Source organism: Cyclopterus lumpus, chromosome 15 (assembly GCF_009769545.1).
Source record: "Cyclopterus lumpus isolate fCycLum1 chromosome 15, fCycLum1.pri, whole genome shotgun sequence".
Taxonomy (NCBI): domain Eukaryota; kingdom Metazoa; phylum Chordata; class Actinopteri; order Perciformes; family Cyclopteridae; genus Cyclopterus; species Cyclopterus lumpus.
In genome coordinates this window covers 12,731,555-12,755,046 of record NC_046980.1, presented here as the reverse complement: position 1 = coordinate 12,755,046, position 23,492 = coordinate 12,731,555, and the positions used below count along the sequence as shown (strand labels likewise).

The following is a 23,492-nucleotide window of genomic DNA, read 5'->3' as shown; positions in this document are numbered from 1 at the left end:
AAACTTTGTGCAGCTGCACTCCCTCAAAGTATTTTGTCTACAGGTATAAAGCTACTGTTGTGAAGCCATACACTGCTGCAGGGAACCAACGCAGAAAGCTGCTTATTGCTTGCTAGCTATATTGACATCACTTGGCATAACAAAAACACAAGTAACTGTGCATGTAACAACATGGCTTCTGGATAAACATTTGGCTGTGTTGGTGTGACCTCTCCTGCCCATTCTCACCACTAACATTAAACTTACACATCCTATTACTGGGTCCGCATTCCCTAAATCACAACGTTTAAAACTTGAAAAATGAGATGACATTATAGAGCATAATGAGGATCTCTGATGTCATGGAACCAACTCTTTTTAGTATCTAATACGCTGATGCCATGTCCAGTTTACACACCAGTTGCCTATCTTTGTTTCCCTGGTTGTAAAAGCATATTTGGTCTCCTATTCAGTTTGTTTGTCATTATGTCAGCGCATGAACCAGTCAACAACCGGCCTTATGACCTGTTAAATACAAACCACCTTAGTGATCCATTAAGCAGACATGATGAGGACACAGACAGAGGAGAAGATGTACACTATCCTTTGGAATTTGGGACAACATGCTTTTTCAGATCTAGGTCTCTAGTCGACTTCTCTCTCACTACAATATGAAGTGAAAATATATTCCCACGTTCATGCACCATGAGCAACTAAACGTGATAGCGGACGTAAAGCTGCTGCTCAGAGTTCAGTTTATAGCTACAACATAAGCAGCCTCTAACAACACATTTGACCAGGATGACTTTTGCCATCACAGGCCTGAATATGAAGGCTATACTTTGCATTATTACTCTTCAATGTAAATATCATTACTGCACTGTAAATGTTTAGCCAGGGGTTAGTGCGAACAGTGAATTACTTTGCATCTGAAATCTCAGAACAAATATATTTGAACATGAAGACACCCACTTCAATTCACCAAACTGTCAAACAGCACTACAGGAAGACTACGACGATGAAGAATAGCTGTCGACACATTACCTGGTACCATATGTAACCTATGTCAGCGCTCTGATCCTTTGTATTATCTTCAGCGCTCCCTCCACGGATCCAAAATAATCCTTGTGATCATCGCATTGCTGTTTTGACGTCCTCTCAGTAAAGGCTGCTCCGCTCCGGCAGGTAACTCATCAATGACAGCAACTATACATGGTGCCCCATTCATTTGCTCTATTAACAACAGCACCACGCTGAAGATCTGAAACTTTTGACTGTAATTGGGTCTATTCTTAGCTATTCGCCTTTAAACACTTAATTGGATTAGCCTCGCGGTTTGACATCGACAGGTCAGCGCCGCCAATAGCGGGTGGCGTGGAATCAGCTACACCGATGGAACTAATCCGTCTGACGCCCAAAGGTGCGGTGGATCCCCGGTGGTAGGTGCGCTACGGAGAAGCCTGGAAGGACGAACGACCTCCGTCAAACCAGTGGATTGTTAGCCCGCTGCTGTATTAGGCTGCTCCCCCACAATGATCATAACACTGCGGGCTCTCTTTGAACAAGGGGTAAGAAACCGTCGGAGCTGTTGTCTTGCTGCGGGAGTCGGTGCTGGGACGTTTATCCACGCCGCGCAATTCTCTGTGCAGCTTGTCTCTGCAGGCCCCGGGGTATCTGCGCAGGGACAAGGATACATAACAGCCATCCAGGGCTGTCTGGTGGGTGCAGGGAGAATTTAAACTACTCAAGCGCTAAGTTCACGTCATTTTACCTCATGTCCCTATTCAGTCACAGAGGAGCATGGCTCCGTGCACACATCCGTTGTTGTAGCGTAGCCTATAGAAACTGACGCACGTACTCCGGATGGTACCGATACTACTACGCTGTGGATTTCTGCAGAGCCTCTGCATGTCCACAAATGAACGCACAGTTTAATGTGGACAAGATCCACCGGGTGAAAGAAAAGCCAGCTGATCATTTCCCTGAGTACTGCCTACTGATCATGCAGGAACCCTCAGTTCATTTATAGGTGACACTGCATGCATCCAGTCTGAAATCTGACTAACTAACTTAGGAATAACATGTACATGTTGTTAATGTTATTGGAAGCCCAGTCACATTTTATTTTCTTCTTTTGATACAAAACATACAGTACCTTATGGTAGAACATAAATAATGTTTGTTTACTGCATGTACAGCTTAATTGAAATGGACTTGTTCTCCCCTTGTGTTTACCAACACCACTGACACCACAAGGAAAATGTGATAACTATCTAGGTGTCTGTTAGTCTGCACATGGAACATACATGTACATCATGATAGCAGGGTTACAGTTCAACCTTTTTGTAAACATTCAAAAAACAAGAAAACATATTTTTAAATCTGACAAAGCAAGAAAAACAGACAGAAAGAATTGACAAACCTGAAGTTCTTACACTTGACAATTGATGTAAATTGTGTCCATATCTGACTATTTATCTTGAAGCTCACTCTGACTACACTCTTTATGTGGACATTGGGCTGCACTTGCATTTACCTCTATGACAGATTCTGCAGCAAGGACAGTTTGTGAGTTTATGAAATGGGCATCTGTTTCCGATCCATGAATCATACAGCCAACCTCTCTCAGTCATTTTTGTTATCGACATCAGAATAAATAAATGTCACGAAATATAAAGAAAGAAAGTAGGCAGCTTCCTTCTTCATCTCCACTCTTCATTTCATCATTTAGAAATGAGTATTTAACTTAACAGAACTGGACATAAATATGGCCAATATCATGCATTATAGGGTCTATATTTCCAGTGTGGCCAATCAGACCTACAATAGATTTACTGCAGACATAATAACATAACATAACATTAAACGGAAGTGGGCTAGATGGATAGAAAGCTTGATTTACAGATAGCTAGATAGACAGGCGGAAGGGAGGGAGGGAGGAAGGAAGGAAGGAAGGGAGGAGGATGGAGGAGGAGGAGGTGGGTGTGCCTCTGTGGATGAGTGACGTACTGCTGGGACGCATGCCCCGTGCGCACTGCGCGTCCTGGCCTGTCAGTAGTAGCCAGATGGAAACATAGGCAAGTGAATTCGGTGAGGTCATGTATTTTTAAGCCGCACAACGGAATAAATCATCCTTTACCGGCGACACAGACAAACACGATCACCGCCGATCGGACCGATAGTAATCATTTGATGACAGAGGTAAGATGAGGATTCGCACCTCTGCTCCTCAGACGTGCTTATTGTTTGCCATGGGGGAGGGTCGCATGTCGCCCCGTGCATGTTGCTTAACGACGTGCTTGTTGTCTACGGGGGTTACGCGGTAGCTTCATTTATCAGCGAGCTAAAATAGCGACGCGTCCGTCGGCGCCACGGCCCCAGCCTTCAGATCGCGTACAGACTGAGGCGAAGTAGCTCGTGCACCCGACTGCGCCACTGTGTTTCTCAAACGGGCCTCGTCACAGCACGATGTGGCCGCCGTCGTTATCGCTGCAATATCTTTCCTCTTTTTGGCTGCTACGTTTGTAGCATGCGCGGCCTCTTTTCCGCCGTTTTTACAGTCGTGTATTCCTCCGCCGCCGACCAGACGAGGCGAGGGGTCGCGTGGCCAAGGTTAACACGCTCCCATCGAGTTGCAATACATAACGGGTCGATAGTGGTCCTCTGCGGTTAATCGGAGCCTAGATGATGGAGCTAGGTCGATCTGTGTCCGTGTCCGCCCTGCTGACAGTTTGCATGTCAGCAGCCACCCAGATGAGGAGAGTGTGAGTGGTGCATGCACTTTGGGAGATGGTAGTCCACATTAATCATATATATTATGCAACCTGTTAGGCTATCAGTTATGTGTGTGCTACTAGCTTTGATTTGGGTTTAATGTTATGGTATATAAGCTACACCAGATCTTGTTATATTGTGTGAATATGTGAACACATATTTTTTTGTTTGTTGACATATGTGTTGTTTCATTTGTAGTATAATATATGGAACCACCATTGCTAAGGATCTGGATGGCCCTTTAAGTGTGTGATTCAGAAGCCGCTTATTAAATCATGTAGAAGCTTGTTTAGAGAAAACAAGTTAAGTCATTAGGGACCAGTGTGCTCTAGGAATGACCTCGCTATTTTGCTGCTTTTGCAGGACACACAAGGCACCTGCATGTATGAGAGCTCTATGCCATGAGGTCCAGACCTCTTATGTGCTGCTGAGACTACTGATGTGGCTGCTGCATTCCTTGCACAGTGTAAATACTGCAGCTGACACACAACTGCAATCTAATATTGTGCCATTGATTTCAGAGGTATTTGTTGATGCGGCATGTAGTCGTACGCATCAATACGAGTTATTTCACAACAGGGGAAGTAATGTTAACAATGTGTGTGACTAAATAACAATTTACGAGATCAAATCAGCATGTGATTTCCTCCCTGCACTGATCTGACCTTAATTATCCTTATGGATAGCCATTAATACAATGATGACCTTAACACAGAGCAACATATAACTGTTTTTACCACCAGTACTGTATTGTCAATTAATTCTTGTGTAATTGTCTTCCTGTCTGAAGTATAAAAAAAGGCGGCATGTCTATTTTCATGTTGTGAGGGAGGTGGATGTTATGTACGTCGTTGTGACGGTGGAGGAACAGAAGGAGAGCTGACTCATTTTATTCTGTCAATTATATTCCTCATATGGACTGTGTGTCGGCAGGGTGGAAGAGTGGGGAGTGGGTGATTACGCTGCTTACATAAGAACTGGGGAAAGAAAGACGATGTCAGAGCTTTCTCCTTTTTTAAATGTTAGATGGTTTTAATGACACATGAACGCGGATGTTGTGCGTCTCTGTGTTGGGTCTTATCTGGGCTCACTGCCGCATGGTGCAACTTGAACCAGTTAACAGGAGCCTGTGGAAGACCCGCTTGTCGAACTGGGCTGGGGTCCAAGCGCACAGGAATTATCACAGGCTTGGTTTTCCAATGTAACTGAGTCATTCTGAGAGTCATGTTTCATATGGAGCAGACCTCCCCGTGGTCTGCTGTTCTGCCACCACTGCTGATGGTATCAAATTGTCCATCCTGGTGTGTTTTGGCTGGTCTGCTGATATCTGTGGCGTAACATTTCAAAATATTTAAATGGTGTGCCCATCTTTGTGTACACAGAGGACATTTTTGGATGCACAGAAAGCTGTAATTGAAGATTTCGCCATGAACAAAAACAAAAAAGAAAGAGAGTTCTACAGCCTAGATGTTGGGGACTCAACGTTCACAGTACTGAAGCGATACCAGAATCTAAGACCCATCGGCTCAGGAGCTCAGGGAATCGTCTGGTGAGTGTTGCAACCTTGTCCATATTCAGTCAACAGCCTCTTGCTGAAATAGGGGTCATATTTCTGTTAATGTCTTCTCAAGAAATTAAAATTTTAATCCATTTAAAATGTAAATCGTCATACTTTTGTTTGTTCTTTGTATTTTCAAATGTGTTGATGACAAAGGCAGAGATGTTTAGACTATTGGAATTAACATAACCTGTAATGTTTAATACCTATTATGCTACACATTTGACCATATTTTTAAATTGTTCGCTAACTTTTTTCCAAAGCTCTGCTTATGACCAAAACCTTGAACGAAATGTTGCCATCAAGAAGCTGAGTCGGCCGTTTCAGAATCAAACCCATGCCAAGAGGGCGTACAGAGAGCTAGTCCTAATGAAATGTGTCAATCACAAAAATGTAAGTATGATAATATATTCATTGTCATATGACCAGTGGGAAAGTGGTATTCCAAATTTTTTTTAATGCCTTTTGTCTGCTTAAATGTGTCCTAGTAAATGACAAGACACAATATGTCTGATTCATTTAATACCCACAGATCATTGGCCTATTGAACGTATTCACACCACAAAAATCATTAGAGGAATTCCAAGATGTGTAAGTAATTATATGTGAAGTGTGTGTTAGTTTTTATAGCACACGGTGTGTATTGTACATGAAATTGAGTTATTCTCTCCTGCTGAAGAGCTTCTCAAGCCTCTTATGTGAACTTGTTCTGCTCTGTCAGATACTTGGTGATGGAGCTGATGGATGCCAACCTGTGCCAGGTCATTCAGATGGAGCTGGACCATGAGAGGCTGTCCTATCTGCTATATCAGACGTTGTGTGGTATCAAACACCTCCACGCTGCTGGCATCATTCACAGGGTAAGCATCAGTGTCCCAGAGAGGAACCGTTAAACCCTCTGTGACACTTCACACTGAATTGTAAGGGAAACAGTCAACTGGCACACTATTAGATGATGAATATAGTCTTTTGATTGCCAACAAAACCCTCTTGAAAATATATTGGAGATATAAAGCCTCTATAAAAAAACATAGATGGAAAATTATTAATATTTGTTTCACTTTTTTAAATGTGAAACCTAAATTAAAAGCTGGCCTTCTTAATGAAATGTCTTTGAACAAAACACAAATTTACTAGCAGCTTTATGGAAGCTGTGAGTCGGTACAGGCTTCTGACCTGGCGGAAGTTGAGGTGAATGTATAATTTCCCCATATGGATCAATAATAAGCAGGTGGTAAGTGTGATATACAATTGCATCTAATCATGAAGAGAAATAATGCCTGTATTATGGGGATGTAAATCATAATTCCTAGTTAGAACAAGGGAACCCCTTGGGCTTAATTAAGGAACACATGCACCTAGCCAAAGGATGTAGTTCCAATTTCAGGACTCCTCCTTCCCGCCACACCCTGAGGAAGACCCAATATGGTGCGATACCGGTCGCCACTCTCCTGCAGTATCTTTTTATTTTAGACGCATCTGAAACTAAAAACAGGCATTTTAACTACATCCTTGGTTCAGTGCAAGTGTGTCTGAAGTAAGTCCAGGGGCTTGATCTTTTTCTACTACACCTTAAGTACAATTTGTACTGCAGAGAGAAACATGACATAGACAACATGTAATCTCTAGGAACCAGCTGCTTGCAGTCAATCAGCTAGATTTGAGTCATGATGGAGAATGTAGCATGCTATTATCATGTGACTTTGTGGAGATAATATTGGGATCACAAAAATCTGCCAAGATGTTGTAATTTTGAGTCCATTTTGTCTCAGACGGGGTTTCCCTCTATCTTTCCCTTTCTCCTACTTGAACACATTAAAGATAAATCAGTGCATAAGCTGTCGCTACATCATTGTGTTATTGCTATTTAGTGAGAACATTTAAGATTACAAAAAATAAATCAAATGTTTTTGGTATGTGTTCCTCTGTAGGACCTCAAGCCTAGTAACATAGTTGTCAAGTCAGATTGTACACTGAAGATTCTGGACTTCGGCTTGGCTCGGACGGCTGCCACGGGCCTCCTGATGACACCGTATGTGGTTACACGCTACTACAGAGCACCAGAGGTCATCCTGGGGATGGGCTACCAAGCCAATGGTTAGTTACATTTACTGTATCTGGCAATCTACACTGTCAACCCTTGTTTATTATTTTTTTTACTGATGTAAAACAGTGTTTCTTAAACTTTTTTTCCCAATTCACAAAAGAACTCGTCTCTAAATCTTTAGAGGAGTGAATGAAGGTTCCTAACAATTTTTACTGCCGTACTTTATATTATCTTGATTGGGTAAACCAGACATTTTGAAAGATATATATATATATATATATATATATATATATATATAGGTTTATTAAATCGCATGTTAGATCCATTATAACCCATACACAGGAGCCTAAAGATGAATCTAGCTGTTAACACTGTAATCCGCATGATGCTTCTGTACTTGATTGGACTTTGTTGTAAGAAACTGCTCACTAACTGACCTCTTTTGTGTAACTAACCTGTTGTGCATTCCTTTAATCCTCTTTGTTTACCGTGTCCCACTTCACTAGTGGACATATGGTCTGTGGGCTGCATACTGGCAGAAATGGTTCGCCATAAAATCCTCTTCCCAGGAAGGGACTGTATCCTTGGGTCATTTTAAATTCTTCTTCGGGCTGTTAATTTTAACAGTCTTTGTAAAGGGTTTGTGCTGTTAGATTATTAGATTGTTCCCTGGTTAGTTTTGGGCTTGCATACAGTATGTTGTGCCAGGCTATAGAGACTTGTGATAACATACCTTATTGGAAGCCTTTTGTCCGGCGTGGGCTGTAAACATGCCAGTTGTCATTTGCTTCAACACTGCATTGCTCTTTCTCTCATATATCTGGCTGATGTTGCATGTTCTCCATTTTCATTTCAATCAACACCGCTGCCATTCTGCTTTTTTATTTTTATTTACCATTTTGTTTGCATGCCCACCTTCCCGTCATCTAAACGTCCGCCTCCAGTGGATGTATGGTCAGTGGGCTGCATAGTGGCCGAGATGATCAGGGGAAGCGTGTTGTTCCCCGGCACTGATCGTATCCTTCCCCATCATTGATTGATCGCTGTGTCATCCCTTCATTCTGTGTAAATAGAACAGCAACACCATCCTGAGAGTTCCCCTCTGTCAAATTGTTATCCATTCTCAAGTTTCCACCATCATTGCTGTGCTGCACCCACCTATTGTGAGAATGTCAAGCCAAACCAGTTAATAAAGGGTAGTAGTTTCTGAGAGAGTATGTACGATAGATGTGTATTAGCTGCATAGAAAAGGAGTGAGTGGCTGTATCACTAGATCCTGTGATCTAAGTATGTGTGTGTGTGTCTGAACTACGTAAGTAGAGGTGATGGTGTGTGCACCTCCCAAAGAAAGTTAAATGTCAGGTATCCCTAATGGTGTGTTACATGCGTGTGTGAGAGTAAATGGTGTGTGTTTCCTTAACATATACACGCCAGACATTGACCAGTGGAACAAGGTAATTGAGCAGCTAGGCACTCCAACTCAGGATTTTCTAATGAAGCTGAACCAGTCAGTGAGAACGTATGTCGAAAACAGGCCACGCTATGCTGGGTACAGCTTTGAGAAACTCTTCCCAGATGTGCTCTTCCCTGCCGACTCTGACCACAACAAACTGAAAGGTACTGTGTGTTTTCCTACCGTGACCTAAACCATTCAGAACTCCTTCATCAAATACATTTGTAGACGTGTGATTATTAGCGCAGCATCTTATGTATTTGTTGTTTCTTTCCTCAGCGAGCCAAGCTAGAGATCTCTTATCCAAGATGTTAGTGATTGATGCCTCCAAACGCATCTCTGTAGATGAGGCCCTGCAGCACCCCTATATTAACGTTTGGTACGACCCAGCTGAAGTCGAAGCAGTAAGTGGATCGCTGACCGGAGCGCATGATCCTTAAATGGGTCACATGAGATTTTAATGACATCACTTAAAGTGGAAAGTTGGCAATGCTCTTCTACCACCAATGTGCCATTTAAGCCTTTTTCTCTTTCTCAGCCCCCTCCAAGGATCCTAGAAAAACAGCTGGATGAGAGGGAGCATACCGTGGAAGAGTGGAAAGGTGAGACGGCATACTAAGATTCTTAACACTTCACTCGGCACGCAATTTTTCACATGTTTCAGTGTATTATGTAGCCTCAGCTCATGAGGCAGCACAGGGATTTCCTAAGGCAAATCTTCAAGGCAAAAATCTGAAAAAATACTTTTTACTTCAAAAAACTACAAGATTTTGGTTTTGAACATTGCATTTTGTGCAAATCAAATGTGTTTACAATAAAATAGAAATGGTCTGCTGGTCAGATTCTATAATTGACCAGCGGTGACATGATTATTTACTATCTATGGAAAGCATAAAAATAAACCATGTCTAAAGAAACCCAGTCTGACATCCAGTACATGTGTAGATATGCAGTTAGTTGTTTACAGACATTGTTGCCCAAGGAGCTCTGTGTCTCCACTCTAGTTGCCAGAAGGTGCGTCGCATGATTTAAAACCCCCTTTTTGAAGCCTCTCAGTTAGTGTTTTCCACTGTGAGGAACCTGATTCTGTGGAGCATGGTAGGACTTTAAATTATGAGTAAATATCATTTTCAGTTGAGCAGCAGGATGAGCTCATCCTAACCCCTGCCAGGTGATAATGACCCTTCACTCATTTTTAGAAGAGTCACACCAGCACAGCGTCTAACCGGGGAACTTGATGCTCTCAGGACTGCACAGTATGCAATGCTCTACAAGTGTATCACATTCTGTGATATTTACATCAATGAGTTCTCGCTGTCTCTCCTGCCCCACTTAACCTTTTTCTGATGTTTCATTTTTTTAGTGCTAATTTATAAGGAAGTCAGTGACTGGGAGGAGTGGACAAGAAATGGTGTGATAAGAGGCCAGCCACCTCCTTTAGGTGAGTAATCATTATAACTTTGAGAAGATGTGGGAAGGATAACTTGTGAATCACATGATGGGTGTCTTATTCTGTATTATTAAGTAATGAAAAGACCGTAATACTTTTTATTTTATTCACTAAATACTTTATATATGCATTCATGATTGCAGGTTTAACCCCGATATCTACAGTAAGTTCAATCTGGGATAAATGTGGTTTAAAAGTTCCACAGCATTTCAATATTTCAGTGTAAAGTACATTGTAAACCGTGAATTGGGGCAATAATCAGAGATTTGGGGAATCAAGTTGTAATATTTCATGAATACACATATAGTTGAAATATATTTTATGGATTAAGCCATACGACTTTGAGAGTAAAATTTGAATATTTTCAGAATAAAGCTGTAATATTTTCAGAATAAAGTTGTTAAACTGCGCCTCTTTTGGCCTGCAAGTCAAAGTGCTTACTGGTTTGAGGCATTGTGTACATCTGCATGTGTGACCCAGCAGACAAAGGGAGTGTCCTGTGTATTTCAATGAAACCTATTCGTTGACGTGTGTTTTTCGCAGCACAGGTGCAGCAGTGATCGACAGCCCCCCTCAGCCCACGTCCTCCTCCTCTTCTTCGGCCAACGACGTCTCGTCCATGTCCACAGAGCCCACTGACCCGAGCAGTGACCCCACCATGACCTCTGAAACAGACAGCAACTTGGACAGCCACACCTCTCTGGGTGCACTGGCCTGCTGCAGATAACGCACACATACAATACATGTACACACACCTGCACACAAAAAGCAAACCTCTCCTCATCAGTGTGTTTGATGGGAGAGGATTTAGGCCAATGGAACTTCTCATGTTAGTTTGTAGAGCTGCGCTTTTAATGTACAGTTTGTTTTTATTTTCCCTCCCCTTATTCTGCTATAAATTATTGTGTTTGAAATTGTATCATTATTACTGTATTTTTTCAGCGAAGAATCAGAGTATGTTTTGATGTGAATCTGTGATGAGAGAGTGGTATGAGTGTACTTTACACATTGCTGTTTTTAGCTGCTGCAACACAGTCGATTACCACACTGTTAGCATTGCAATATTATGTTGACTATATTTTGTAAGTCTTCATTTGGCATTTTCTTTATTGTTTTTGGGACATTTGGATGAATCTAAACCAATTCTCTTTTTAACAGTCGACGATAGCGCACTTCATCTTGGATCTGATTGCACTGATTTTATTTTATTTTGATATTGTTCCTCATCTTTCTTGTAGAAAGCGTCCTTTGTTGTATCAAAGTTAACCTACTTCTTAGTATTATGTCACTTCTTGATTGTGTGCATCTTGACAAGCAGTCAAATGATCTATTGCATTGACACAGAATTTCTTTTTTACTCTAGCATACTGTTAACTGACTGTGTTTGAACTTGTTTAGATACTTAGATGTAGTTTGTAGGCGATGGTCTGTTGGATGAGGAAGAACAGGGTGAATGTAAGTGAATAGAAATATGGCGTAGTAAGGAGCCAGTGATAACTGTTAGCACTGTAACATTTTAATATAGGCCACTCCACTGGCTAGAATGAGTTCTGTATTTGGGGATTGTCACCAGAGACTAAGTCTAAATTAGTCGCTTCACCCTTTTGACAGGTTCTTTCAGACATTATTTACAGCTGTCTGATATTTCACATTTAATTTAAGTGCCCTTACTCGGTTCAATAATTTCCAGTCCTCTTTGTTGCAGATGCTCCTCTCTTCTGTAAAGCGTCTTTCTGAGTTCTACCTCACACATGTACACACACACACACACACACATACACGTTTTTTGAAGATACAGTACGCATATCATGGCACACATCATTCATAAGAAATGCGAAAAAAAGACTTTCTTTTTCTGTATTTGCTTTATTTATTTATTTATTTATTTATTTATTTGTTTCAAGCTAGGAGGCATCTATTGTATGTAATGTACATTTCATTCAGAAGTACTATTTATATGCATTTTGTTTAATTTTTTGTTTATTTTCTGTGCAATATAATTCATAGATTACTATAGTCAGTGATTGATCTGTACATTTTTACTGTAGATGAATGTTTTCTGAGAGTCAGGAAACAGTCATTTGCTACCTGCCATGGTACCCTTTGGATGTATTTGATGGCTCAAATTCCCAACCTGTCCCTTTGCCCTTTTCATGGTTGGGCACTCCAGGCAGTAACCCCTAGCATCAGATCCCAGAATGCACTTTGGGGATTGTGACGCATGTCCTGACCCGTTTTGGGCCACAATGTCAACTGACTGTTCCTCTTTTTGTCGTTTTCCTCTCTTCCATCTCCTCAAAAAGAGATAAGATAGAATAGACTACGCATGAGTTTTCTCTGAGCAAATCTGGTTTTAGTGCAGGTACATTTAGAGGAAAGATGGGAAGGCCATCCAGCACTGCTGGGATGATGCTGCAATCTTCTAATGGTCTGGCCAAACACTGTCAGCAAAGAGTTACCTGTTGTGGCGTGTTTTGATCGGGCCAGTTGTGTAATGTTCAGCTATGGATCTGAAATGGCCTTTCTTAACAGACCAATTATATACATCAAAAATGGAAACTGTCTACATTCAACTCCAGCAAATAAAACAGTAGAATTTGAATGTCTCGCATTGTTTTTTCCTTCACTGTCAAGTTAACATTTCCTTTGAGAATAGGATTTCTCAGGGGAAATGAACAGGGTGTGTATGGGAAGACTCTACCTCATATCCTCAGTAAGTCTTCTTCTGCTCACTAAGTTCATAAATAATCAGCTACATGACAAATGATGTAGTAAGGATGTGTGCGGAATGGTAAAATGATTGCTTGGTCCAGAGGACTTCTCGTTTGGCACCGGCACTTGTCAGTGTAGGCACAAGACGGCTGTACTAAAGAGGACACGATGGCAAGTAGTACTGCCCTAGAGGTATTTGGTCTTCAAAGCTTTGAGCGGACTGGCTGCCCCAGTAATCAAGCTCCTCCTCTAATGGACCAGATGAAGGCAGGTTGGTGTCATCTAGTTGGTCCGTGTTGCTCCTGTGGTCAGATCTCCAAGGGTTTTGAAGAACTCCTCCATTTCTTCCTGGAGGAGAAGATTTCGGTTCTCTGCGTCTTGATGTGCCCTCTCCGAGTTCCTATGTCGGATCTCCAGCATGTGAAACTTCTTTTTCTCCTGGTCCAGCTCCTCCTCGAGGCGGTTTACCTGGGACTGGTACTTAGAACAGGACTCCTCCAGCCTCAAAGAAGAGAAGAAGAGGTTATAAATAACAACTCATGCTGATTTGAATTGGTTGTTTGACAGGAAGTGACAAGTGACTCATTCTTACTTGCAAATGCAGGTTTCGTAGCTTGTCCTCTGTTTCTTCAGCTCCTGCTTGAGCTCGGTCAGCATGTTGGTGAGACCTTCATTTGTTCCTGTGAGATCATCCTCAGTACCACTTGCACTGTTATCCAGAGGACTTGTACTGTCCCTCCCCTCGGTGGGTCTCTCTTGACCCTGGCATGATTTAACTGCCTTATCGCTTCCCTCTGGCTCGGCCAACGAGATCTCAAAGGACGTCCAGATAGAGGATGTGTCAGCAGGCAGGCTTAGACTGGAGGGGCCAACATTGTCATAGGCAGACAGTCTGTGGCACTGGAGGAGGGCTCTGTGAGACAGGGCTGTTTGAGAGGAGTCTTCATCAGAGTCTCTCTGTGTATCCTTAAGTGGAAGAGTGGTCTCTTTAAGGGACAGGGTTGAATCTTTCAGTCTTTCACCAGATGAGGTGGTGCGCCTATGAGCTCGGAGGGATGACAGGCCATTCATCAGCCAGTTGCTTCCACCAGCTGCTGACACATCCCCCGCAGACCCCCCTATTTTCCCCCTCTGCACCCCAGATGCTGCACCTCCTTTTAAGGAGCTCCTCCAAGAGGGCAAGGCTTTGGCCTGTTTACTGGGGCTAACGGCTACCTCACTTCCACCTCTGGCTTCAGCTTTGCTATCTGCTTGTCCATCCACTTTCTCTTCTGTCTTACCTTTGCCATTTCCTTCAATCTGACCATACTCACACTTCTCCGACATTATAATGGGGCTTAGTGCAGTCGGCTTACTGTCTTTAGAAGGGGTTGAAGGTTGGGGTTCCTCTTTTGAGATTTTGGAGGGCTGGGTGTCAGTTTCTTCTTGTGAGAGCCATTCCACTTTGCACCGTTGGATAGGACTCTGCTGTTGCTGTGGGGGAATCTTGGCCTCAGTTTCTGTCTCCTCCCGCTGGTAAAGTCTGGTGTGTTCACTGATCAGCACAGTCATGAGGTGCTGCACCTGTGAACTTCCTGTTTATAATGACAAATACACATACATGTTAGTATTGATTAGAAAGCATGTTTGTGCCACAGATTGTGCTGCTGTTTGTCCATATGTTAACACTATCACCAACCCTCCATCATGGTAACTGGATCCTCTACTCTGGGCCGAAGGATATTGGGTCCAAACACAGTGGCAAGATTCTGAACACTCATTTTATTCTCATTGGAGTGAGACTGAACCTCGTCCAGAAACCTGAGCAGAAAGAACCAAAACCAGAACTTATTTCCACTTATTATGTAAAATCAAAAGTGTTGACTGCTCTGCTTACATCTTCTTTTTTTATCTCCTAAAACCAAACTAAAGAATATGAGGACTTAGTCATGAGTCTGTGGTGTGTGGGTTCAGCTGAAGCTATTTGAATAGATGCAGAAGGCAGAGAAGACATGCAATTATGTACAGTCAATCAATCTGATGCCACTTCCCCTGATGACGAGGATGTGGGTGTAATGAATGTTATTCCTCTTGTATGACAGGCTAATAAATCATCAAACAGTGAATGGGACAGCAGCAACAGTAAAGCCCATCAAAGGAACATCGCTCAACAACTACGGATTTACAGCAGATGACAAAACAGTGTGGACTTACTTGCAGATGTATGTGAGGAGGTTGTAGTTGACCTGGGGCAGGGATTTCACCTGTTTGCCTAGCTCCACTTTACCCTTGAAGAAAAATAAGACATGTTAATTGTGGAGGCAAGAGTTTGGACATGTACCAGTAAAGTGTTAAGCAGACAGGATTACCATTACTTTGTCCTTGGTAAGAAGCTGAGCACAAGAAAGAAACTGTGTGTATTTGGAGAAAGGGATTATAGGCTCCGGCAGCTCCCGTATGTACAGTTTTAGCAGTGATGCCACTGTGTGGACATCCGTGGTACTGTAAGAGATAGGGAAACATACAGTACTAGCCAGCATAGATTATAGCTTGGCATGCTGCTATTGATAAAATGCCCCCTCCCACTGCGTCACCTGTCAAACACTGGCTTCTCGCCACGGTCAAAGGCATCTTGCAGCTCTCGAACATGATTGGTTTGTCCAGGGGCCCTGAAAAGGCCCTCCTCCTGGAGCCCATGTTCACGTATGAAACACACACACTGTTCGACCAGCACAGGGACCAATCGCTGAGGGCCACACTGGGACTCGTACAACATCGTCTCCTCGAGGTGCTGCCCAAAGACACCTGCATCCACACAGGAAATGAACACCAGTCAGGTCATTAATAAACAGAATGTTTCCTTATGTGGGCCAAGGTCCCCTCTTGAAAAAATTAGTAAACATATTTGCTTAATTACTTAAAGTGCTTTATGTGAACATCTGTGTCTATACTGTATGTATACAACTGCGTAAGAATCACACCTCCTCCAAGAGGAGCCCATATGACTCTACGAATGGCTCTGACCCATTCCTCCATGTCACTCTGAGAGTTGGCCATCAGCAGTAATGACTCGTGGCTGATGCCCGATCGATCCTTTTCTCCAGCCACTCCTGAAAACCCAAACATATTTCATTACTTTCTGGATCAATAGGACAAAGTGACTAACAACACATCTCAAAGCCACAGTCCTTCACTATAGAATCGGACATAGCTCAGGTACCACTCTTCTTATTTTTTTTTTAGGTACCACTTTTAAAATGACTTTTCCATACACATAAACTGTATCATTTGTAAAGAAGTCAGTTTTACCAACAAGAACTATCAGTATTTCCAATAACCTTATTAACTCCAGCACCCCTGTAAAGTACAAAGACGCAGCCATGCAGCTCTGCCTCCCTGCCTGTCCTTCCTCAGCTTGATATCACCTGGTTTGACATTTCAGTTTGACATTTGAGTTGATTTTAGTTTAGCTTTGATTTCACTATAAGAAAGTCTCTCCCTTCATGTGACGTTGCAACCGCTTGCTTTTGTTGATGTTGTTACATTTTTTTACTGATGCAATCCAAAAGACAATGATCTTTGTAAGTGGATTTGGTAGGTTTGGCTGTGTAGGCTACATATCAGTACCTGCATTCATTATTAAGTTGTGCACTGTGGTGCACGGCGTGTTGTGTGAGAGAAATTACCCAGAAAGAATAGTGTTCCCTGTGGACACCAGCAACTGCTGAATTTACAATATGATCCTAATTTCAAGAAACATATTACATACTGTGTGATACTTTCTATAATTTACAGCATAAAACAGATGGCATCATTTGAACTAGGCTTACTTACTCACTCACTTCCTTACACACAGAGTTGTCACCATGCCAACTCACCTGGAACAATTTCAAAAGGGTGACGACCAGGCTCGTCCTGATTGGCAGGCAGCTCATTGACCTGACTGCCCTGAAGAGGAATACAACCCTGGAGCAAAATAAGAGTCATGCATGAGGTAAACACCTCTATCATGTGTATTCAAGGGCCAAACAAGAAATAAATTAGTGGTTCTGGACTTGGACGTGCAGTGCATGTTGAACATTATAGAGTTCTGAGTACACTGAGCTCTGGGCATTTGTCCAACATAGGGAGGTAATGATGGTGGAGGGAGGGATGACTCAGGGAAACATCTACAGTATTTATCACTCTGGTACTTCCTGTACTTTGCAGTTCTGATCCCTTCACCATGGACAGGGTCAAAGGTCAGCTACTAAGTGCTGACAGCAGAACAGCAGGACACCTAGTAACCACATTATCAGTGTCTGTGGCAGGGCAATAACAACACACTACGACTTTAATGTGTGGAGTAGTCTTATGGGGATGATTTTTTTGGGTGAAAGATGATTGGATATTTATCCAGCTTTAGTTTTACATTAAAATAAAGATAAGAGCGTGTACCTTTAAAAATCGTGGGTACATAATGCAGAACAGGGTTTAATTTTACTTGAGGGCAGCAAAATGTATTTTGTCGCCTAATTTTAAAGAATCAATAAGCTATTTTCAGAGCTGGAGAACACAAAATGGATCGACTGGCCCTGGTGGAAAATACTAATCAGAAAGATTTGTGAAGCTTGAATATGTATCAGGCCTCGAATCAGAATGAATCAAAACATGCAGCAGTGCAGCCTCCAGGGACAACAGTTACATGTGTTGCGTGTGTTATTTTGTGAGCATCACCTGTGCCTTAGTTTCATCCTGGTCCTTGTAGAAATACAGAGCTTCGGTCTTCAGGACAAACCAACGCAGTTGCCAGTTTTTCATGATACTCCGCTGTCTCTTCAGCCAGCCGGCCTTCAGTGCCTTCTCCTGATCCAGAGGAGAGCAGGGCCTGGAGACCCGAGACAACTCTCCTAGCACCATGCTCTTGGACCGCGCTGCATGGACACACATAGAGATAAAGTGAGGCAAAGGATTTAGAGCACCATAATTAGAGCGAAAACAGAGAGTGATAAAGAAATAGAGATTACACAATGTTATTTGGGGATTTTCTGTCTTTGTTTTGCTATTATTCTAAAAGATTCACCCACAGACAATCCTGAATCATTATTCACAAAAGTCTTTCTTGGGCGCAGCTAAGCCCACAGGTTTGACTCTGCATCCAGATTCCCTCCTAAGTCAATGAAACAAGGCATGGCTTGAAGATGAAATTCATCTATCTATTCCATTACATTTTATTATGTGTCTTGGATATCGATGAGGGCATGTATCATTTTCAATTTCATTTCGGCACAGAGAGGAGTTTTGCTTTGGATCAGGTTGCACTTTAACTGCTACAGATTGATTACAAGCATGGATTATATATTAGCATCAAAAGTATAGAGCAAAACCAGCGACAGTAGAGTGATCCCTCGGGAGTCACAGGGAGAGAAAGAGAGATAAACTGAAAGCAGAGAGAGAGAGAGAGTCAGAGAGTCAGAGAGAGAGAGAGAGAGAGAGAGAGAGAGAGAAAGAGAGAGACAGTAGAGAGAAATCAATAGTGTCTTTTCTTCCTGTTAATTGCCTCTTGCTTTCTGCTGAGGACAGCAGGGAGGGTATCTGCAAGGGCCTGGGCTGAAATCTCTCTATCTCTCTTGCTTATCAGCTCTCTGTCTGCATCTCTCATTTAATTTATTCCCATTTTGGATGTCCTTCATTTGCAGAGTCATGATTGCTGGAAAGGGAGAAGACCAGGGACCACGCAAAGCAGTCATTAACAAAACTGACAGCAGGAGCAGACAGCAGGATCTATAAATACAGCAGACGTGAACGGGTTTTTGAACCTCCTTAAAGAACTGGTGTTTTGATCCACTGTCAGCAAAGAACTCATGTACAAGGATACAATTGTTATCTTTTCAGGAAATACACTGTTACTCAAAGTGCATCACTTTGTATTTAATAAAATAATACACATATGGGCTCAATAGTGATAATCAGTGATGGAACATTCAGATCCTTTACTCACTACCCTTACAATAGCACATAGAAATACCCATTAGACGTAAAGGTTATGCATTCATTACTTTAGATAAGTAAAAGTACCTCATTATTATTAGCAAATGTCCTCAAAGTATCAACAGTAAAAAGTACTAATAAAGCAGAGAAATGGCTCCTGAGTGTGTTTCACAGATATATATATATATATATATTATTGAGTTATCAATCTGTTAGGAGGGATACTGCTCAACAACTATTTGTTATACTTTAGGGACATTAATTTATAACAATGCATAATATTTTACAAAATTGATCATCCGTTTTGTGTGTAAAATCTTATTCTGGAAAGAAACTTGTAAATGTAATTAGTAAATAGATGTACAAATTTACAATATTTCCTTTTGTATAACATGTAAAATGAAATACTCAAGTTATGTACAAGAACAGGACCTCAAATGTGTACTTAACTACCTGAGTACATGGATTTAGTTACTTTCCACCACTTAGAAAAACAATAACATTAAAGTACTCATTATGTACCCATTAGGAAAGTGACCCCAGTCAGTGTTACATTATATTATAATCAGATTAATTATTAACAATGCAGTATTGGATCATTTTGCTGTTATGTTTGGATGCAGTGGAGCAAATTTAAACTACTTTATTTACTGTTGACAATGCATCGCCTCTTGAGCTCATTATAAGTTGTGAGTACGTCTAAAATGTACTGATGTGGAACGATTAAAACAGCATAAAATGGAAATAATTAACTCCAGTACAAGTACCTCATCGGGCTCCCAAGTACAGTACTTAAATAAATATACCAATTCACCACCACAGCTAATAATACCTTTTGGATATTCAACTCTGCAACTACCAGTAATTTAATTATTCAACTAATGTTGGAATTACTCATCTCATTTATTAGATGATCAACAAATGTAATGTTCACACATGTATTCATTGTATTTGTATAACCTACATATGAATGAGACCATAGTCTTCATGGTATTTTTTGCGCCTACATATATAATGCACCATTTCTTGACTTGAAAAACGTAATTTATCCAAATGTCTTCAAATGGACATTTGTTCAGCCACACAGAAAATGAGAAAAGCTTCAACCACAGCTCAGAGTTTCCTGTCAGACTCTACACAACTTAACTGCTCAAGGATTCAGCTGTGATAGCTCAGCTTCTGAGTGCAGACCCAGCTCTGTGTTGCTGTATGATGCTGCATAAAAGGATCAGAGGAGAGCAGAGCTGGAAATCTAATCAGAGGAGAATACCATTACAGCAAATGAGAGGTGGCATGCGTACAAAATGTGGCAAGCGAAGTGAAGTGGCCACTGCACTCTCCAACTGTGTTCATGAAGGAGAAAGAAGAGGCAGTTGTCCTTCCCATCTTTTATGGTATTACTTTCACTGCTGGTCTCAAATAAGACGGCTGCCAAGGGAGGAATAAAGCCACAACCCCGCCTAAACACACACTAAAGTAGGGATTCTTGAAGCTGCTGCTCGCTAATATATTGCCCGGTTGTGACCATTTGCATACAAATATGTGAAATAAATTCCAAGAGATTAGAAATACCTTCCTGTCAGGGTGGAAATGTCATGTGGATACTCCTTTCTAAAAACCATACCAGTCCATTTCCTCGAGATAAGTTGACAACTGTCACAACTCGAGCCACCTGAAACAGCATGTGTGAGTTGTCTATCGCAACCAGCTGCTCTGAAGAACACACTATACTCTGCCCCACGATAATCTCAGTGCCAGGAGTTGTTCATGTGATTTAGAGCTTCCTTATTCATCTTCACACAGTCACGTGATGGGCATGTATATTTGGCGTCCCGACTTCAGCGGTCACCGGTGGGTTTTACTCGGCGCTAGAAGAACTATGTTTGACAGTCAGCTGTTGGGATTTAAACGAGTGGCAAACCCTGCATTCCTTTCATCTCCTCTGATCTAGAGTCTCCTGTCAAAACCATGCAAACTAAAAACTGGCCCAATAAACCCTAAATGTAGTCACGTGTTCAGGTGTGAAAATGTCAGGATGCAAACCATTGTTGAAGGGAGGTTCATCCTTCCAGAAGCCACGTTTACTACGACCCACTGTGTCCCCCACCGGGTCCAAATCTTTTAGCAATGAGGACGGTATAATCAAGAGACACAAGGGATTACATCACTCTATAGTAAAGCCGGGTTAACTCTCAGTGAGAATTAGACATGGAAGATACAGCCTCAACACTTCATACAAGAAAACTCAGGTCACCGCTGACAACAATGGTCACTGGGATGCAGAATGACACTGGTGCTACCAATATGGCACTGTTCCACCTTTTTGATGTCAGTATCAATGAAAGTACTGGCACCGATATTGATGTCACGTTATTACAAAGACAGCAGGACAAATGGAGCTCTGCGGACACAGCGAGAGAGGGTGATAAAGAAAAGGACTGCAGGGAAAACAGAAAGAAGCAAGGAAGGAGAGAAAAGAGATGGAGGGATGGAAAAAGAGGAGGAGGGACTGTGCTTACCCCGGCGTGCCTGTTTTATCTTGGGGCTCAGCATGGTTACCGTTGCTGTGCTGCTCCCTCTCACAGAGACATGACTGCATCCCTCTGTTCACACACTACTCCTCACACACACAGACACACACTGAGTGCCTCTCGCTGCTGCCTCGCCCTGTTACTCCTCATCCTCTCCGAGCATCTCTCTCCCTGGCTCACTGTCTTGCACTGGGACACTGTCTCTGTCTGATTTCACACACACACACACACACACGGACAAGCACTTAACCACACACTCTCGCCTTCCTCCCCCTCCTTTTTTCGTCTCACTCCCCCCCGTCTGTCCCAACGGCCCGGCGTGCTGTTGTTCTCACATACTGTACCTAGAGCCCTGCCCACTCTCTCTCTCTCTCTCTCTCTCTCTCTTTCTCTCTCTCCCCCCTTTGCTATATGTCTCTCGGCCTTTTGGTGCACACTCTCAGTATCAATTTCTCACCGTCTATAAATATGTCTGGCTGTGTGTCCTCTGTCTTGTCAACCATTTCTTTACATTAGCTCCCGCAATCTCGCCACAGTCTTCCCAATCCCTCTGGCTGTTTGTTCATGGAGATTTGATTATGGTCTCATCTGTACAACCTCAAATCAATACATTTGATTCAACTAACATAATTGGTACCATCAAATGTTTGATGCACAGTTGCAAGTTATTGTATTGTCTGTACCAGATGTATTATACATTTAGGAAGACATGTGTTTAAAATTGACAAAACGCCAGTGTAAGGGACTCATATTTAATATTGAAATGTCACATTATTCAGTCACTCAAAATGTGTATGATGAAAGCTGAAGTACTCAGGGGTGTGATGTTCTTGTATCCATTCAGCCTGGTTGGTCTGTAGAAGATGTGATAAAGCAGATTAATGCTGCACTTCAAGAGGCTGGATGAGACTAAAATGCAGTACCGGAACACTGCTGACTAAGCTTTTTCATAAGAAATTATAACCTACTCAGCTCAAACATAACAATGGCAAACATTCCCTATTATACACTCGCTAAATAAAGGCTTCATAAAGGTTTTATAAAGGGGTAGCATTACATTCCTTAAACTTTGGGAATGTAATTCCTAATACTTAAATATAAATAAATATCAGCTCCTAACCTGACAGATAAATATATCTGCAAGTCAGATCTTAACTTTAAATGAGAGCTCAGATAATCAGAAAGTTAAATCAGAAACAACATACATCTTCACCTTGCTTGATACAATGATCATTCTTGCAAAACTAATTAAAAAAGAGCTTTACCTGTTAATTCCTTTGGTTTGTCACCGGTCAGACGAGTCCTGGATGGTTCAAGGCCGTGGACTCGTCTGCACAGTGTATCCCTCTCCTCTGGGGCCATTTCTAGAGCCACAAAACACACACACACACACACACACACACACACACACACACACACACACACACACACACACACACACACACACACACACACACACAGGCTTTAAACAATAGCAATACTGAAATCTCAGTCCTCTGCTGGATTGATAATCACTAAGAAACTAATCAAATGACATTCACATTCCCAAAGAGAAGGGACTGCTATTGCTGCCATCAGTAACACAGCAATGACGTGCACTCGAAGAATGCTGATGTGAACAGACTCTGATAGAAGGGAATTAAAGACAGTCATGCGAGTATTACTTGCCATGTCATCTCAGATGGGCAGACCAGACGACCATGGAGCCAGACTCTCTGTGCTAAAGCACCACAGTGCAAATCAGCTGCTGTGTAGCTACTGCTTTACAGAGAAATAAAACATAGCTTGACGATGATCTCCTGCTGCCCTCTTTTTCTGAATGTTTCAGTCAGACTCTCACTGAGGAAGTGAGCTGCCTTGATGGAGAAGTGAAAACGGCTGATGTCTGTGTAAAAAAATAGAATGAGTTTCTCCTTCAGCTGTTGTTACTGTACATTTCCCCCACTCACGAGAGGGTAGAATTTTATGCTCTGGCTGGTTGTGATTTGGCAACGTAAATCAGGAGGGAAGGTCACAAGCTTTGAAAAAAAACTGAACAA

The 23,492-nt window shown here is 42.1% G+C and overlaps 2 protein-coding genes across 8 annotated transcripts; one reads left to right on the top strand and one right to left on the bottom strand.

The window, feature by feature from the left end:
• Window positions 1-2,971: 2,971 nt before the first annotated feature.
• mapk8a (mitogen-activated protein kinase 8a) lies at window positions 2,972-12,863 on the top strand. Of its 4 annotated transcripts, none has more exons than XM_034551722.1 (12): window positions 2,972-3,180; window positions 5,136-5,302; window positions 5,575-5,704; window positions 5,844-5,902; window positions 6,033-6,171; window positions 7,243-7,408; window positions 7,865-7,936; window positions 8,793-8,975; window positions 9,091-9,215; window positions 9,350-9,413; window positions 10,175-10,252; window positions 10,805-12,863. In XM_034551722.1, the coding sequence occupies exons 1-12, from the start codon at window positions 3,172-3,174 to the stop codon at window positions 10,819-10,821; spliced, it is 1,209 nt and encodes a 402-aa protein (XP_034407613.1). In that variant the 5' UTR covers window positions 2,972-3,171; the 3' UTR covers window positions 10,822-12,863. The 4 variants fall into 4 exon arrangements, with proteins under 4 accessions (XP_034407613.1, XP_034407609.1, XP_034407611.1 ...); XM_034551718.1 differs by lacking the exon at window positions 7,865-7,936 and adding an exon at window positions 8,303-8,374 and having other exon boundaries at window positions 3,005-3,180; window positions 10,810-12,863; XM_034551720.1 differs by having other exon boundaries at window positions 3,005-3,180; window positions 10,810-12,863.
• arhgap22 (Rho GTPase activating protein 22) lies at window positions 12,162-23,304 on the bottom strand. Of its 4 annotated transcripts, none has more exons than XM_034551717.1 (11): window positions 22,719-22,818; window positions 22,267-22,307; window positions 17,669-17,865; window positions 16,831-16,918; window positions 15,934-16,062; window positions 15,547-15,757; window positions 15,322-15,454; window positions 15,167-15,240; window positions 14,652-14,773; window positions 13,566-14,547; window positions 12,162-13,475 (listed from the first exon to the last, which is right to left on the bottom strand). In XM_034551717.1, exons 3-11 carry the CDS (start codon window positions 17,849-17,851, stop codon window positions 13,256-13,258), a joined length of 2,142 nt encoding a protein of 713 aa, XP_034407608.1. In that variant the 5' UTR covers window positions 17,852-17,865; window positions 22,267-22,307; window positions 22,719-22,818; the 3' UTR covers window positions 12,162-13,255. The 4 variants fall into 4 exon arrangements, with proteins under 4 accessions (XP_034407608.1, XP_034407607.1, XP_034407605.1 ...); XM_034551714.1 differs by lacking the exon at window positions 22,267-22,307 and adding an exon at window positions 23,122-23,304 and having other exon boundaries at window positions 12,163-13,475; window positions 22,719-22,817; XM_034551715.1 differs by lacking the exon at window positions 22,267-22,307 and adding an exon at window positions 23,122-23,304 and having other exon boundaries at window positions 12,932-13,475; window positions 15,328-15,454; window positions 22,719-22,817.
• Window positions 23,305-23,492: the final 188 nt, after the last annotated feature.

What these genes read in the sequence shown, in the direction of transcription:
- mapk8a (XM_034551718.1), top strand. An exon ending in GATGGGCTACCAAGCCAATG is followed by an intron (nt 7,409 to 8,302) that starts GTTAGTTACATT and finishes GTCCGCCTCCAG; the next exon opens with TGGATGTATGGTCAGTGGGC. An exon ending in TGACCACAACAAACTGAAAG is followed by an intron (nt 8,976 to 9,090) that starts GTACTGTGTGTT and finishes TTCTTTCCTCAG; the next exon opens with CGAGCCAAGCTAGAGATCTC.
- arhgap22 (XM_034551714.1), bottom strand. Translation starts at nt 22,815, where the DNA reads ATGGCCCCAGAGGAGAGGGATACACTGTGCAGACGAGTCCACGGCCTT. An exon ending in CTCCTCACATACATCTGCAA is followed by an intron (nt 14,774 to 15,166) that starts GTAAGTCCACAC and finishes CTTTCTGCTCAG; the next exon opens with GTTTCTGGACGAGGTTCAGT. An exon ending in TACGAAACCTGCATTTGCAA is followed by an intron (nt 13,476 to 13,565) that starts GTAAGAATGAGT and finishes CTCTTCTTTGAG; the next exon opens with GCTGGAGGAGTCCTGTTCTA.